General features: G+C 42.2%; 1 protein-coding gene across 2 annotated transcripts in view; it reads left to right on the top strand.

The window, feature by feature from the left end:
- Positions 1-17,198, top strand: part of BBOX1 (gamma-butyrobetaine hydroxylase 1) — an 84,947-nt gene that overhangs the window by 42,914 nt on the left and 24,835 nt on the right. For both annotated transcript variants that reach the window (XM_054025919.1, XM_054025918.1), the window contains exon 4: positions 4,903-5,101. In XM_054025919.1, coding sequence (XP_053881894.1) covers positions 4,903-5,101 — 199 coding nt within the window. The remainder of the gene's footprint in view (positions 1-4,902; positions 5,102-17,198) is intronic.

Here is a 17,198-nt window from a genome sequence, read left to right as displayed (position 1 = left end):
TTTTTCAACATGTGCTGTGCACCCTCCCACACCCTCCAATGTTGTTGATGCAAAGGGGGCAGCATGGCAATGGCTCATCCCTTCCTGAGCCCACTTTGAAGAGGCCAGTGCAGTAGCTGCCCTCCCTCAACACAAGGATTGCATTGTGCTTGGCCTTGCACCAGGATAGAAGTGGAGATGTGTCTGTTTTCTATGTTTGTACTGTGGTAGGTGATTTTCAGATTATAAAAAGTTTATTTATCTGAATCAAATAGAAATGCATGGGAAACAAGCAGGGGTGGGGTTTTTTGGAGGGGGGGGAAGGCTTTGATTTGTTGTAATGGGCCCTCTGTTTTTCTTTGGGGGGGGGGGAGGGTTAGGTTGGATCAGGGCTGCATTTAGTCTTAATCCTTCAGTGATGGAGTTGTAGTTCCAGAGTGATAATGACTGGAGATGTTCTGCAGAATGTTTATGGGAGCACCCTCAGAAGTGGCACGTACTCTGCCTTTGAAAAAGCATTGCCCAGGCCCCCTCCAGCCAGCTCACCTGATCGTGTTACTTTTGGAATGCACAGTGCTGCAGTCAACAGTAGTCTCCCACTCAGGAGCACGTACTTCAGCATTCCGGCTGCCTTCTGCTTGGAGACAGAGGGGAAACAACTCCCTGTGTTCTCTGCCCCCACTAATACACCCAAGGGGGGACAGGCACAATTTGGTTCTTTAATAAAAGCTCTTTGAGTCTTTCTCTGTGTTTGTAAAATGCAGGGTACATTTATGGTGCTATATTAAAAATATATTTGTACATTTATTAGTACAAATATAATATACGTACATTTTCTACAGTCTTGTGGCTAGAGAGGAATCCACAGTCTCGCCTTGGTGTATGCCCATTACCCTCACTTATACTCCTCCACATAACTGGAAAGTGATTGAATGCACCAGGGTGGGTGAAGCGTAGGGCTCGGAGAAATCTCATCTACAGCAATTTGGTGACAAATCAGAGGCTGGTTTAGTTTCTCCATTTAAAATCCAGGAACTATTTAAAAAAAAAAAGAGGGGGCAACAAAGAGAAAGGGAGAGTGTTGTATGTAAATGGGGATCCTGGTCCAAGCGGGTAACTTGGAAAACTACAGATGCTGTTGCTCTGCAGGGACAGTGATCACTATTAAAAGGTCAGTCTTACTACAGTGAGTTATCTAGATACAGCAATTAGTACCTGAACCAAAGCTCACTGAAGTCAATAGGAGTCCTTTTTTCCCTCAGACTTTGAAGGAGGGATAACTACAGTGCCTCAGATATTGTGGCATGGTAACGTGTTCATAAATAGTAGCCACTGTTTGTAGCTCTAAATGAGAGGTGATGGTTAAAAATCCAAACATTTCTAGCGGCCGATATCACCCCATTTTTATTTAATTTCATGTCATTTAGCTACAGCTTTTTACCTACAGGATTTTTTTCCAAGTAAAAGTACTAGAAAATGAAGTTAGGATAGGTAAAATTCCCTTGCTAAAAAACATTGAAAACTTTTAAAAAGCAGGAATGCACAATATTAAATTAACGTTTAAAGGTGTTATCAGTACTTAATTACATTTCATAATTTTGTTTGTTCTCTATTGTTTGCAATATCGTCTCAGATGCTAGAAAATAACAATCCTTTTTAGGCAACAGTATTTTATATATATATATATATATTAGTTTATTTATTTTATTTATTATAGGCCCAATGTGAACTAGCGTCTTTTAGAAATCATTTTTGATGACAGTGGCAAGAATGTAAATTCCTTTTCTTCACTGAATCATTGTTAAGTATTGGGTGTTCTCCGTATTCTAATTATGTTAAGGTTTCTTAACATCTTAGGCCTAAATTAGCAAAATAATATCTGTGTGAAATAATGTTAAATGTCCACAACAAATACACATAGGAAAAGACACTGAAAGCAAGATAGTGTTTATCCTGTAACTACACACTACAGAGCATTCTGCATTGTCGATATTAACTCTAACTGGGAATTGTAACTTTTATGAGTTGAGTGAATTTTCTTTTCTCTTCTTTTTTGTTGATGTGTTTTAGACCAGCGCTTCTCAAAGCCAGTCTGCTGCTTGTTCAGGGAAAGCCCCTGGCGATCCGAGCCGCGGTTCGCCATCACAGGCCAATGGGGGCTGCGGGAAGCGGCGCGGGCCAAAGGATGTGCTGGCCGCCCTTCTCGCAGCCCCCATTGGCCTGGGACGGCGAACCGTGGCCAGTGGGAGCCGCAGTCGGCCGAACCTGAGGACATGTCAGGTAAATAAACTGGCCCGGACTGCCAGGGGCTTTCCCTGAACAAGTGGCGGCCTGACTTTGAGAAGCACTGTTTTAGACCACCATTTTAATTATTCTGTTTTTAAAATAATACATTAACACATTCATCTGGCCTGTCTTGGTACACCTCTACCCTGATATAACGCAACTCGATTTAACACGAATTCGGATATAACGCGGTAAAGCAGCGCTCCGGGGTGGGCGGGGTTGCGCGCGCTGGCGGATCAAAGCAAGTTCAATATAATGCGGTTTCACCTATAACGCGGTAAGATTTTTTGGCTCCCGAGGACAGCGTTATATCGGGATACAGGTGTATGTAGATTGTTAGCTCTTCAAGGAAGGGATTCTCTTGTACTCTGTGTCCATACAGTACCAATCACAATGGGACATCAATCCTGACTGGGGTCTCTAGGTGCTACTCTAATACAAACAATGAATAAAAATAACAGCGTAGCATGAAAGAAAACATTAAAGAAACTGGTTTCTGAGTGGTAGCTGTGTTAGTCTGTATCAGCAAAAACAATGAGGAGTACTTGTGGCACCTTAGAGACTAACAAATTTATTTGGGCATAAGCTTTCGTGGGCTAAAACCCACTTCATCAGATGAATGGAGTGCAAAATACAGTAGCAAGATATATATACATAGTACATGAAAAGATAGGGGTTGCCTTACCATTTCTAACCAAAACAATTCAATTAAAGTGGGCTATTATCAACAGGAGGAAAAATCACTTTTGCAGTGGTAATCAGGGTGGCCCATTTCAAACAGTTGACAAGAAGGTGTGAGTAACAGTAGGGGAAAATTAGCATGGGGAAATTTGTTTTAAGTTTTTGCAATGACCCATCCACTCCCAGTCTTTATTCAGGCCTAATTTGACAGTGTCCAGTTTGCAAATTAATTCCAGTTCTGCAGTTTCTTGTTGGAGTCTGTTTTTGAAGTTTTTTTTGTTGAAGATTGCCACTTTTAAGTCTGTTATTGAGTGTCTAGGGAAATTGAAGTGTTCTCTGACTAGCTTTGGAATGTTATAATTCTTGTTGTCTGATTTGTGTCCATTTATTCTTTTGCGTAGAGACTGTCCAGTTTGACCAATGTACATGGCAGAGGGGCATTGCTGGCACATGATGGCATATATCACATTGGTAGATGTGTAGGTGAACGAGCCCCTGATGGTGTGGCTGATGTGGTTAGGTCCTATGATGGTGTCCCTTGAATAGATATGTGGACGGAGTTGGCAACGGGGTTTGTTGCAGGGGTAGGTTCCTGGGTTAGTGTTTTTGTTGTGTAGTGTTTAGTTGCTGGTGAGTATTTGCTTCAGGTTGGGCTGCTGTCTGTAAGCGAGGACTGGCCTGTCACCCAAGGTCTGTGAGTGTGAGGAATCGTCCTTCAGGATAGGTTGTAGATCCTTGATGATGCGCTCGAGAGGTTTTAGTTGGGGGCTGAAGGTGACGGCTAGTGGTGTTCTGTTACTTTCTTTGTTGGGCCTATTCTGTAGTAGGCGACTTCTGGGTACCCTTCTGGCTCTGTCAATCTGTTTCTTCACTTCAGCAGGTGGGTATTGTAATTTTAAGAATGCTTGATAGAGATCCTGTAGGTGTTTGTCTATGTCTGAGGGATTGGAGCAAATGCAGTTGTATCTTAGAGCTTGGTTGTAGACAATGGATTGTGTGATGTGGTCTGGATGAAAGCTGGAGGCATGTAGGTAATTATAGCGTTCAGTACGTTTCCGGTATAGGGTGGTGTTTATGTGACCATCGCTTATTTGCACTGTAGTGTCGAGGAAGTGGATCTCTTGTGTAGACTGGTCCAGGCTGAGGTTGATGGTGGGATGGAAATTGTTGAAATCCTGGTGGAATTCCTCAAGGGCTTCTTTCCCATGGGTCCAGATGATGAAGATGTCATCAATGTAGCGCAAGTGGAGTAAGGGCATTAGGGGATGAGAGCTGAGGAAGCCATAAAAATGTTGGCATCCTGTGGAGTCATACAGGTACCCATAGCAGTGCCACTGACTTGAAGGTATACATTGTCCCCAAATATGAAATAGTTTTGGGTGAGGATAAATTTGTTAGAATTGGTAAGGCCACCCCCATCTTTTCATGTACTATGTATATATATATCTTGCTACTGTATTTTCCATTCCATGCATCTGATGAAGTGTGTTTTAGCCCACAAAACCTTATGCCCAAATAAATTTGTTAGTCTCTAAGGTGCCACAAGTACTCCTCATTGTTTTTATTAAAGAAACTGAGTATTGACAGTTTTCACTCTTCTAGTCCATATATTCAGAGAGAGAGAGAGGCACTTCTGCTTTATGTTTTGCAGTGTAATATTCCTTTCAGATTATACATGGTTAAAATGTCATTTGTTATTTGTTTGATGTATTTTACTTCTAGAAAACTGTTTATTTGTGATATGTACGTACCAAAGGCTCCACGTGGGTCCTGTCATGCTAATCTAATTTCAAGACTGGGACCATATTCAGAAACACACAAGTAAAGCATTACTTTAAAATAGTTTAATATTGTGAATATGTCCTAACCTTGAACATTGAAATAACTACAGTGATACAAATAAGAAATAATAAAGATAATAACTAAAAGTTTGCTTCAATATTTTTTGTCTTACAGAATGTAAATATTGGGGCTCAGATCTGCAGCTCCCAAATATGTCTTTTGAAGAAGTCTTACACCGTGATGAAAGTGCCTACAAGTGGCTTTCCACCCTTAAAAAAGTAGGAATTGTGCTGTTAACAGGAGCTGTCACTAGACAGGGAGAGTTGGTTAAACTTGGCAAAAGGATTGGTTTCCTGCGTCTCACATTTTATGGGTAAGCTAGTTTTTCAAATGTCCTAGTTCTGCCAGCAATGTAATCACCTTTGATATGTTACACTTCAAGATGTAGGACCCTTCTTGGGGATTAATTTATTGTAGCTGGATCAGAATTATTCTTGGCTTCACATTAGAAAATGTAATCACCCATAACACTCTCTGTATGTGGATTGCTTTGCTATGCCAGACGGGATATATGACAAATAGCATGGTACCCAGGAGCAAACTATGATGACAACGGTGATTGTAATAAAAAAAAGAGAAAAGAGAATAACAGAATTGAAAACAAATCAATCAACAAGATAGCAAGCCATGGACAGAGAGGTGCCTAATCAAATATCCTGGATCCAAACACCTTAACTTTGGATCAGCATTTGCATTCAAACTTCGTGTGTCAAACCCGTTTCTAGTCATGTACACAGAGGAGGTTCAAGTGAGATGATTGTCTTTCATATCAGTTTTATGTACCCACCTCACCACCTTTAAATGAAAGCTGGGCTCAGAAGTGTCAGTCAGCTCAGAATGTGCTGAAATGAGGAGTACACTGTAGATATTTAAAATACATTTTTCAAAGCTGACGAGGCCACGGTGCTTCTAAACCCTTTCCATACCAGGGTACACACCAGTTCTCCCCTCCCGTCTAGCCAGGATCTCTCTCCCATTTAGCAATATGGGAAGAGTAGTATGACACCTGTTTGCAACCACAGAGTTGAGAACTCATGAACTAGACGCTAGAGGATATAGACATCAGATAGACACCAGTCGTCACATCCCTGGTCTGTCCCCAACCACTTTTCCACAGTGGGCCATGCAGGACCAGTGCAGAGCCCAGTTCCACCATGCGCATAGGATGCAGATCACCTTGTATGCCCATTTCAGAGCCATCCTCTCTCAACAAAGGAGAAACCCCTGCACTGATGGCTTTCCACGGCTTTTTCCAAGTGTTTCACTTGCAGACTTTCTTCTTCTAAAGGTTAGGGTTCATTTCAAAGTATCACAAACAGTAAGACACATAAGTATGTGCCAACCTTTAAGAAGTCCCATTGACTTCATGAATTAGGGCCCTAAATCTCCAACTCCCTAATTATCTGCTAGAAGGATGAACAATCTTAGAATCGTAGGACTGGAGGGAGCCTTGAGAGGTTTCTAGTGCAGTCCCTGCTCTCAAGACTCAACTAAGTATTATCTAGACCATCCCTGACAGGTGTTTGTCTAACCTGCTCTTTAAAATCTCTGCAACCTCCCTAGGCAATTTATTCCAGTGCTTAACCACTCTGACAGGAAGTTTTTCCTAATTTCCAACCTAAACTGCCCTTGTTGCTATTTAAGCCCATTGTTTCTGGTCCTATCCTCAGAGGTTAAAGAAAAAATTTTTCTGTCTTCCTTGTAACAAGCCTTTTATGTACAGTAACTCCTCGCTTAACGTTGTAGTTATGTTCCTGAAAAATGCGACTTTAAGCGAAACGATGTTAAGCTAAGAGATATATATATCTCGCTTTTTTGTCTGGTGAAAAAAATTTCCCTGGAACCTAACCCCCCCATTTACATTAATTCTTATGGGGAAATTGGATTAGCTTAACATAGTTTCGCTTAAAGTCACATTTTTCAGGAACATTACTACTACTACTACTCCCACTGGGAGCCGCGATCGGCCGAACCTGCGGACGCGGCAGGTAAACAAACCGACCCGACCCACCAGGGGCTTTCCCTGCACAAGCGGCGGAACAAGTTGGGGAACAACCAATCTAAATCATTGATGAAGATATTGAACAGAACCAGACCCAGAACTGATCCCTGCTAGACTCTACTTGAATGCTGTTAGCTAATGTCTTGCTGAGCTCAACAGTCTTGCTCTGTCACCCATCCATCTTGGAGAATAATTTTCAGAATTCTGATTTGCACATATTCTTCAATGACTTATGAAAAAAATAACAAACCCATAGCATTTAAATGTTACCATCTGTATTTCTGTCCTGTTTTGCCAATTGTATCTTATACGTTGGGGTCTGCATAGCCACTAAAACCAGGATATCCAGGGGCTCCTAGCCAGGCTTTTTTCCCTGATTCAGATGATACAAATACCAGCTAAACATGTATTTTCATTTTAAGCACCTCAGTTCAAAAGTTAACAATATGGGTGCAACAGTGAATGTCTCCTTCTTTGTCTGAAAAGATTTAAAATAAATAGAAGAAGACAAAATCCAAACCTTGGCTGGAAAGCCCACATTCCTTCCACATTAGAACAGAGAAGCAAAGATTTACTTCCCTCCTATAACGTTTTTGTATGAGGCCACATTCAAGTCATGTTGGCATATGCAGGGCTGGCAAGATTGATAAGCACAGCGCAGTGATAATGGGGAAAATATGTTTATCTGAAATGTTAATTTGGGAGGGAGGGAAGAGAAGAAAAGATCTTTTTTTCTCATTATTTTGCTTATTGTTAATGAAGAGATGCAGTGAAAGTCTCAGCCAAGTAAAGAAATGCTTAAATAAGGCCAATGAAGTCTTCATTTTATTAGGCTAAAATAGCTCAATCATTGACTGTCATAGAAAAATAAATTATTTGGGATGCTACCATCCTTCAAGTTTACTGAAAAAGTTCGGAAAGCCAGAAAAATAGCCTTCATGATCTCGTAGCTTATTTCTGGCACTGGACAAGTTCCTTCTGATTTAATTTCCATTCTGTCATTTTTTTTTTTTTTATGTCCACTCAGCTACTGAGCTCCATTTCTGGGGCAAGTTCTGCTTTCAGTCCCATGGATTTCAGAGTAGCAGCCGTGTTAGTCTGTATCCGCAAAAAGAAGAACAGGAGTACTTGTGGCACCTTAGAGAGTCCCATGGATGCAACAGCTTTGAAATCAGCAGGGTGCATGAATGCAACAGGAAAGAATTTGACTCCCTATATAAAGCACCAGTAACTGGGATAAATATACGAAATGTAGTTTTATTTGCCTTTTTAAATTTTTAAACCAACCTAAAGTGATTAACATTGCAGTCTTTCTGAAACAGGAACTAGATTTAAAATCTATGGCCTATCCAAATTTCACTGTATTTCAAAAAGATGCCTGTGAGCCAAACTAGGCATCATTCTATTATGGATAGTCTGGCTGAGAAAACACTCTTATTACTTGGCCTTTGGCCCAATAAGAGCATATAAATTACTCCAGCCATCGGCACTTACTAGCGGTCAACCAGAAAAGAGTATTTTCTCTGAAACAGCTACTGGTCTGCTCTTATTGGATTTGCCAAAGGAAAATGTGCTAACAGGGAAAAAACGGAAGCAAAATAACCAGATCTATACGCTTACCTAAGGTTTTTATCCAATATGTTGGTCTCCTTCAAAAACTTGCCAATTTTCTTAGATAACTAAATAATGTGACTACAGTAGGCAACCACTGTAGGCATGTAAAAAGATGTTATTTCCTCTGTCAAATATAATATTTACAGTGGCCGAACTTAAAAAGTTTCTTTTATTTTGAAAGACTCCACTAGTTTGAGAGAGATTCCTTGCATTTAAAATGGGGAATACTGCTGGAACGAGAAATCTCTGTCAAGCCAACAGAAACTTCTTAAGTGAACCCGCTGTGTGTGGAATGCTGAACATCGGACTAGCTGAAAGTCAGACATAACATCTTTTTAAAGTGTTTTACTTATTGTTTCAATAAAAACAAAAAACGAATATTTTTGGTGCAATACACTGAGACTGGTATCCTGTGATAGGATAGTAGCTACATTGAAGTTTTTAAAAAAAAACTTTACTGGGTGATTTTTGGATTTAAGGTAATATGTTTTCAGCAGGAATTGTTATTTTTCTTTTTGCTCACCAGCCCAGTAGGAACAGTGGTTGAGATTTTCAAAGCTGACTAGGAAAGTGAACCTTTATTTAATGGGAGTTGTGTAGCTGAATCCTCTACTCAGCTTTGAAAACCTCACTCAGTGCTTGTAAATATTTTCTGCCTGTAAAAGCTTTTGTACTGGCAAGTGTTTCTATTCTTGGCCATTCACAAGATATCAGACTTTAAAACAGGGGTGGGCAAACTACGGCGGACCAGCCGTTTTAATCCGGCTCTCGAGCTTCCCCTGGGGAGCGGGGACTGGAGCTTGCCCCGCTCTGGCGCTCCAGCCGGGGAGCAGGGTCGGGGGTCTCTCCACGTGGCTCCCGGAAGCAGCGGCATGGCCCCCCTCCGGCTCCTAGGTATAGGGTCAGCCAGAGGGCTCTAATCTGCACGCTGCCTCCGCTCCAAGCACCACCCCCGCATATCCTATTGGCCTGGAACCATGGCCAATGGGAGCTGCTGGGGCGGTGCCTGCGGATGGTGCAGCCTCCACATAGGAGCCAGAGAAGGGACATGCTGCTGCTTCTGGGAGCCACTGGGAAGTAAGCAACGCCTAGAACCTGCACCCCATCAACCCCCCATGCCCCAAACCCTGCAGCCCTGATCTCCCTCCCCACTCTGAACCCCTCAATCCCAGCCTGGAGCACCCTCCTTCACCCCAAAACCCTCATCCCCAGCTCCACACCAGAGCCCGCACCCCTAGCCAGAGTCTGCACTCCTTCTTGTACCCTACCCCCCAGCCCTGATCCCCCTCCCACCCTCCAAACCCCTCAGTCCCAGCCCGGAGCACCCTTCTACACCCCAAACTTTTCATCCCAGTAGCCCGCATCCCAAACCGGAGTCCTCATCCTCCCACCCTCAGTCCGGAGCCCCCTCCCACATCCTGAACTCCTCATTTCTGGCCACACCCTGAATCCCTCACCCCCTCCCACACCCCAACCCCAATTTTGTGAGTATTCAAGGCCCGCCATACAATTTCTATTCCCAGATGTGGCCCTCGGGCCAAAAAATTTGCCCACCCCTGCTTCAAAATCACATCATTCCAATTACTGTATTGCTTTCCACTCCATTTCTGTTCTGACATGAGTTTAGCAGCAGATACTTTAGGAACTACAAGAGTTAGAGATTTAGGGATAAATTGTGCTATTAAGCCATAACCCTACTTTAGAGTCAGAGTGGAGCTGCCACCCTCCCAACAGGATGCTTTAAAAAGGGTGACAGACTTACTCTGCTCCATACCCAGACAGCTCTACCAGAGCTTTCTTGGCACTTAGCAATGAATAAACCAAGCCCCAGATGTTGGTTCAAAAGCATACTTTTAATACTCAAGGAAAAATTGTCTAAGAAAGTCTATTATGGATTTTCAGGTCAGCTTCAGTAAAGTAACAGGTTAGTGCTTTCAGGAGCTAATCTTATCAACTATACTGGGCTAAGAACTAGATTTGGAAACAGTTAATGGATTCATAGATTTTTAAGGCCAGAAGGGACAATTAGGTATTTTTGTGTAGTGTCCTGTATATCATACCAGTTACCCCTGTACTGAGCTGAAAAGCTTGTGTTTGACTAAATCATACCTTCCAGAAAGGCATCCATTCTTGGGGCTGGTCTACACTGGGAGCTTACATCATCATAGCTACGTCACTCAAGAGTGTGAAAAATCCACACCCCTGAGCAACGTAGTTATGCTGACCTAACCCCCGGTGTGTAGACAGCACTTGGTCAACAGAAAAATTCTTCCATTAACCTAGTTACCGCTTCTCAGGGAAGTGGATTGCCTACGCCGATGGAGAACCCCTCCCATTAGCATAGGTAGTGTTTACACTGAAGCACTACAGTTGCATCAGTGCAGCTCTATCACTCTAGTGTTTTCAAGTGTAGACAAGCCCTTGATCTGAAGACAAGAGATGGAAAATCCACTTCTTCCCTTGGTGGTTTGTTCCAATGGTTAATCACACTTACTGTCCAAAACTTGTGCCTTGTTTTTAATTTGAATTTGTCTGGCTTCAGTTTCCTGCCATTGCTTCATGTTATACATTTTTCTGCTAGATTAAAGAGCCTTTTAATATCTGGTATTTTCTCCCTGTGAAGGTACTTGTACAATATAATCAAGTCCCCTCTCAATCTTCTTTTTGACAAGATAAACAGATTAACGTCTTGAAGTTCAGAACATTAAAAACGGCCATACTGCATGAGTGGTCAGTGCCAGATTCTACACAGGGAGTGAACAGAACAGGGCCATTTATCGCATGATCCATTCCCTACCATCCAGTCCCAGCTTCTAGCAGTCAGAGGTTTAGGGACACCCAGAGCATGTGATTGCATTCCTAACTCTCTTGGCTAATAGCCATTGGTGGACCTATCCTCCAGGAACTTATCTAATTCTTTTTTAACCCTGTTATATTTTTGGCCTTCACAACATCCCCTGGTAATGAGTTCCCCAGGTTGATTATGAGTTGTGTGAAGAAGTACTTTCATATGTTTGTTTTAAACCTGCTATCTATTAATTTCATTGGGTGACCTCTGGTTCTTGTGGTATGTGAAAGGGTAAATAACACGTTCTTATTCACTTTCTCCTCGCCATTCATGATTTTATAGATCTCTATCGTATCCCCTTCAATCTCTTTTCCAATCAGAACAGTCCCAGTCTTTTTATTCTCTCCTCATATGGAAGCTGTTCCATTCCCCTAATCATTTTTGTTGCTCTTCTCTCTACTTTTTCCAATTCTAATATTTCTTTTTTTTAGATGGAGCAACCAGAACTGTACACAGTATTCCAGATATGTGCATATCATGGATTTCCATAGTGGCATTATATTTCCTATCTTCTTATATATCCCTTTCCTAATGATTCCTAACTTTCTCTTTTCAGAGTAGCAGCCGTGTTAGTCTGTATCCGCAAAAAGAAGAACAGGAGTACTTGTGTCACCTTAGAGACTAACCAATTTATTAGAGCATAAGCTTTCGTGGACTACAGCCCACTTCTTCGGATGCATCCAAAGAAGTGGGCTGTAGTCCACGAAAGCTTATGCTCTAATAAATTGGTTAGTCTCTAAGGTGACACAAGTACTCCTGTTCTTCTTTTAACTTTCTCTTAGCTTTTTTGACTGCTGCTGCACATTAAGCAAATATTTTCAGAGACCTATCCAAGATGACTCCAAAATTCCTTTCTTGAGCAATAACAGCTAATATAGATCCCATCATTTTGTATGGATAGTTGGAATTATGTTTTCCAATGTGAATTATTTTGCATTTATCAACACTGAATTTCATCTGCAATTTTGTTTCCCAGTCACCCAATGTTTGAGATTCCCTTTGTAACTCTTGTTAGTCAGCTTTGGACTTAACTATCTTGAATCATTTTGTATTGTCAGCAAACTTTGCCACCTTATTTTTTACCCCTTTTTCCAGATCATTTATGATTATGTTGAACAGCACTGGTCCTGGTACAGGTCTTTAGGGGACCCTGCTATTTATCGCCTTCTATTGTGAAAACTCGCCATTTATTCCTACCCTTTGTTTCCTACCTTTTAACCACTTCCTGATCCATGAGAGGACCTTTCCTCTTATCCCATGAATCCTTACTTTGTCTGAAGAGCCTTTGGTGAGGGACCTTCCAAAGGCTTTATGAAAGTCTAAGTACTCTATATCCACTGGATCACCCTTGTCCATGTGTTTATTGACATCCTCAAAGAATTCTAATAAATCGGTGAGGCATGATTTCCCTTTACAAACGCTGTGATGACTCTTCCCCAACATACTGTGTTCATCTATGTGTCTGATAATTCAGTTCTTTACTATAGTTTCAACCATTTTGCCTCCTACTGAAATGAGGCTTACCGGCTTGTAATTACCAAGATCGCTTCTGGAGTCTTTTTTAAAAATTGGCATCACGTTAGCTATCCTCCAGTCAGCTGGTACAGATGCTGATTTAAGTGATAGGTTACATACAACAGTGAGTAGTTATGCAGTTTCATATCTGAGCTCCTTCTAAACTCCTGGGTGAATACCATCTGGTCTGGTCCTGGTGACTTATTACTGTTTGTTTAATCATTTTTTTCCCAAAGCTCCTCTATTGACGCCTCAATCTGGGACAGTTCCTCAGATTTATCACCTAAAAGGAATGGCTCAGGTATGGGAATCTCACTCATATCCCCTGCAGTGAACACCGAGGCAAAGTATTCATTTAGCTTCTCTGCAATGGCTTTCTCCTTCTTGAGTGCTCCTTTAACATTTTGATCGTCCAGTAGCCCCAGTGATTGTTTGGCAATCTTCCTGCTTCTGATGTACTTAGAAAAAATTTTGTTCTTAGTTTCTGTCTTGTGCTAGTTGCCCTTCAAATTCTTTGACCTACATAATTATATTTTTACATGTGACTTGCCAGAAAATATGTTCCTTTCTATTTTCCTCGCTAGGATTTGACTTCCAATTTTTAAAGGATGCCTTTGTGTCTCTAAACACCTCTTTTACTCCATTGTTTAGCCATGCTGGCATTGTTGGCAAGGAGGGGGACACCCTGACATTAGCCCCCTTTCTTTCCCCCATGCCCTTCACAGCAAGCAGGAGACTCCCGGGAGCAGCTCCAAGGCCGAGGGCAGGAGCAGCACATGGCAGTGGGGGGAGGGACAGCTGAACTGCCGGCAATTGATAACCTGCTGGGCGGCTGCCACACAGGGAACTTTGGGGAGCAGGGAGCTGATGGGGGGGCTGCCGGTCCACCCTGGTTCCAAGCCTCCAATGGGCTGCTCTTTCTGCAAGAAGTGGACAAAGTAGGCGGCTGCCAAACAACATTATAAGGGAGCATTGCACAACTTTAAACAAGCATGTTCTCTAATTGATCAGCAACGTAACAATGAAACAACGTTAACCGGGATGACATTAAGTGGGGAGTTACTGTAATTAACATTTCAAGGAAAGCTCTTGGCTATGATGTCATATTATGAATGAAAGGGAAAAGGTTTGTAAGTTGCCTCACTTCTCCAAAACTCATTGTGTTAGCCAGGATATAGAAAGACGATTTCAACTGTGCCACATTTCCAACTTGACTAGTAGCTCAACGTTTAAAAGAAAATACAGGAATTTTTTTATTGTTTAAAATCTTAGTCAAAGTATTTGAAAATTGGCATGTTCACTATAGGATATTTGCTACATAAATGAAAATGTAAAGTTGGTGTAGAACTTAGCATCTCAGAGTGAAATCTCATGAGTGTTCTAGGTGTGAAAGGCAAATTTTAAAACAGGAGACTAGCTTTTCAGAGTATTTGGCCTTTGGGTTCGAATAAAAACAAATCAGTAACATGATGGAATCAACAGCCTGTGCACAGAATGGCACTGAGAAATATCACTTTACTGTCTAGTGCCAAAGAAGAGCAGCTTATTATAAAAGGGAAGATATGCATAGAAGGGTATATACACTAATACAGCTTTGAGCACTTGTGGAAAAAAATCTGTTGAGCAGACATTCTTTTTTTTTAAACAGATTGCCAAACTTGCAAGCATAGAAACTAATAATATACACTACAGACAGCTTGTTAAGAAAAATAGACTGAGCTTCTTTAGACTACCACTATAAGCCAAGTTTCCCAATCCATTAATCATTCTCATGGCTCTTCTCTGAACCCTCTTTCTGAACATGGCCTAATTGCCTTAGTATAGAGTTCAGAGCCAGAACCCTTTGGGCTGAGCCTTGGGCAAGTGTACTCATCTGTTTTCCCATCTCTAAATCAGAGATAATAATAGAGTAGTTAACTATCTCACAGAGATGTGAGAACTCATTTGTTAATATTGTCCAGTGCTTTGAAAATGTAAACCGTTAATATGTACTAAATGTTACTATTATGAAAATAAGGAATAAATTTCCAAAGCTTTACAGTTTAATTGCACCTGCAAAGAATGTGCACACAAAGGGGTAATTACCTGCATACATGAAGTCTGATGCAAACCACACTGACATCATTAGAAAGACCGGTTGATTTCACTTGGCTTTGGGTCAGGTAATGGTTACCATTTTCTGTATACATATTCATAGTTTGCAGACATAGTAGAGCCACTGTGTTTTGAACATTTAGCCCTATATGAATACATTCTTTTGTCTTGTTTAGGAGAGACTTTAGCCTCCGAGACTGAAAACAGAAATTTGGGCAGATGTTGGCTAAACCTCACTTCCTCTCTCAACTGATACTCTTCATTTCCAATGCTCGAGTAGCTGCACTCTCTCGCTCTCCCCCACACACACATATTATATTCAAGGTGATACCATCTTCTTGAGTGTCATTCAGCTGCCCTCAAGTTGTAGTTAGCTATTAGTGGTTTCATCCCTAACTGAATATCCAGTAATTTTGAGGGTGTAACTAGCCAGATCTTTACAAAAGAGGTTTTGCTAATGGATTTTGTCATAAATCATGGGTGAAATCCACCCTGCACAGAGAAGGGCCAGCACAAAGCTTATGCACCACTTAAGTCCCACTAAAACCCTAAACTTAAGAGGCGCATAAGCTTTGTATTTGGCACTGGTGTAACTGCTGCTGGACTACTGTCCAATTCTGGTATCCACAGTTCAAAAAGGTTGATAAATGAGAGGGTTCAGAGAAGAGCCACCAGAATGATGAAAGGATTAGAAAACATGCCTTGTAGTGATAGACCAAAGAAGCTCAATCTGTTTAGCTTAACAAAGAGAAGGTTAAGGGATGACTTGATCACAGTCTATAACAGTGGTGGGCAACCTGCCTGCGGGCCACATGTGGTCCGTCAGGGTAATCCGCTGACAGGCCGCGAGACAATTTGTTTACATTGATTGTCCGCAGGCACGACCACTTCCTTCAGCTCCCATTGGCCGGGAACGGCAAACCGTGGCCACTGGGAACTGTGGGTGGCTGTGCCTGCGGACGGTCAATGTAAACAAACTGTCTCTCGGCCTGCCAGCAGATTACCCTGACGGGCCACGTTCGCCCCACATGCCTCAGGTTGCCCACCACTGGTCTATAAGTACCTACATGGGAACAAATATTTGTTAATGGGCTCTACAATCTAGCAGAGAAAGGTATAACATCATCCAATATATGGAGGTTGAAGCTAGACAAATTCAGACTGGAAATAAGATGTAATTCTTTTAACAGTGAGCATAATTAACCATTGGAACAATTTACCCAGGGTCCTGGTGGATTGTCCATCACTGGCAATTTTTAAATCAAGATTGTATGGTTTTCTAAAAGATCTTCTGTAGTTCATAAGGAGTTATTTTACGGAAGTTTTATGGCCTGTGTTATACAGAAGGTCAGACTAGATAATCATAGATTCCAAGGCCAGTAGGGATCATTGTGAATATATGCATAGGTCTTGCTCTGGCCCTCTGCACAGAGGCGAAATTCACCCTAAATTACTTTAGGGTTTTAAGAAATTATCATAGTCATTTGTAACGTCTGAAAAATAGCTTTAAGAGTTATAATACGGGTTTGTATGAAGTAAATGCCTAGTAAATATTTAAGGAAATAGGTTAATGCATATGAATACAGTTCTTCGAGTGATTGCTCATGTGTATTCCACAATAGGTGTGCGTGCCACCGGTGCCGGAAGTTTTTCCCCAGCATTGCCCATAGGGGAGCACACCAGCGACTCCTGGAGTGGCACCTTCATGGTGCAGTATAAGGGGTGCTGCGTGCTTCCCCCACTCTCAGTTCCTTCTTGCCGCCAGTGAAGGTGCTTCTGAATTGCTCTGCTCCAGCTTTGCTGTATCTCGTCCCCAAAACTGCTTGTTCGTTCAGTGTATGGTACCTGTAGGTAGGTAGGTAGTTAGAGCGCCCAAGCTGAGGCATGCCCCGCGCCCCGGGGTTTAAGTTCTGTGACACTTGTAGGCGATCTATGCCACTGAGTGAGCTGCACGCGGACTGTCTGCGCTGTTTGGGGGAAATCCATCTCAACGATCGCTGCAAGATTTGCAAGTCGTTTAAGCCTCGGACCAAAAGAGAAAGGGACGTTAGGCTCCAGGCTATTCTGATGGAGTCGGTGCTGACCCCGGCTCTGGCGCACCACTCCAAGTCAGCACCGCAGTGTCAGTGCGCGGCGACCCTTCGGCACTATCAGCCAGTTGGCACCGCTCTCTGTCCATGGGGCACGCCAAGAAGGCTAGAAAGAGGCCTTCTTCATTGTGACACTGGAGTTAACCCAGGACAGAGGCTAGACCCATGTCAGGCAGTCCTTGATCCCCACCAGCCTCTAGGCCTCCGACTCAAGTCAAGCGGAGTAGCCTGGCCCATTCGGAGCAGG

This window comes from Malaclemys terrapin, chromosome 4 (assembly GCF_027887155.1).
Source record: "Malaclemys terrapin pileata isolate rMalTer1 chromosome 4, rMalTer1.hap1, whole genome shotgun sequence".
Classification (NCBI taxonomy): Eukaryota; Metazoa; Chordata; order Testudines; family Emydidae; genus Malaclemys; species Malaclemys terrapin.
This window is presented reverse-complemented; position numbering and strand designations above follow the sequence as displayed.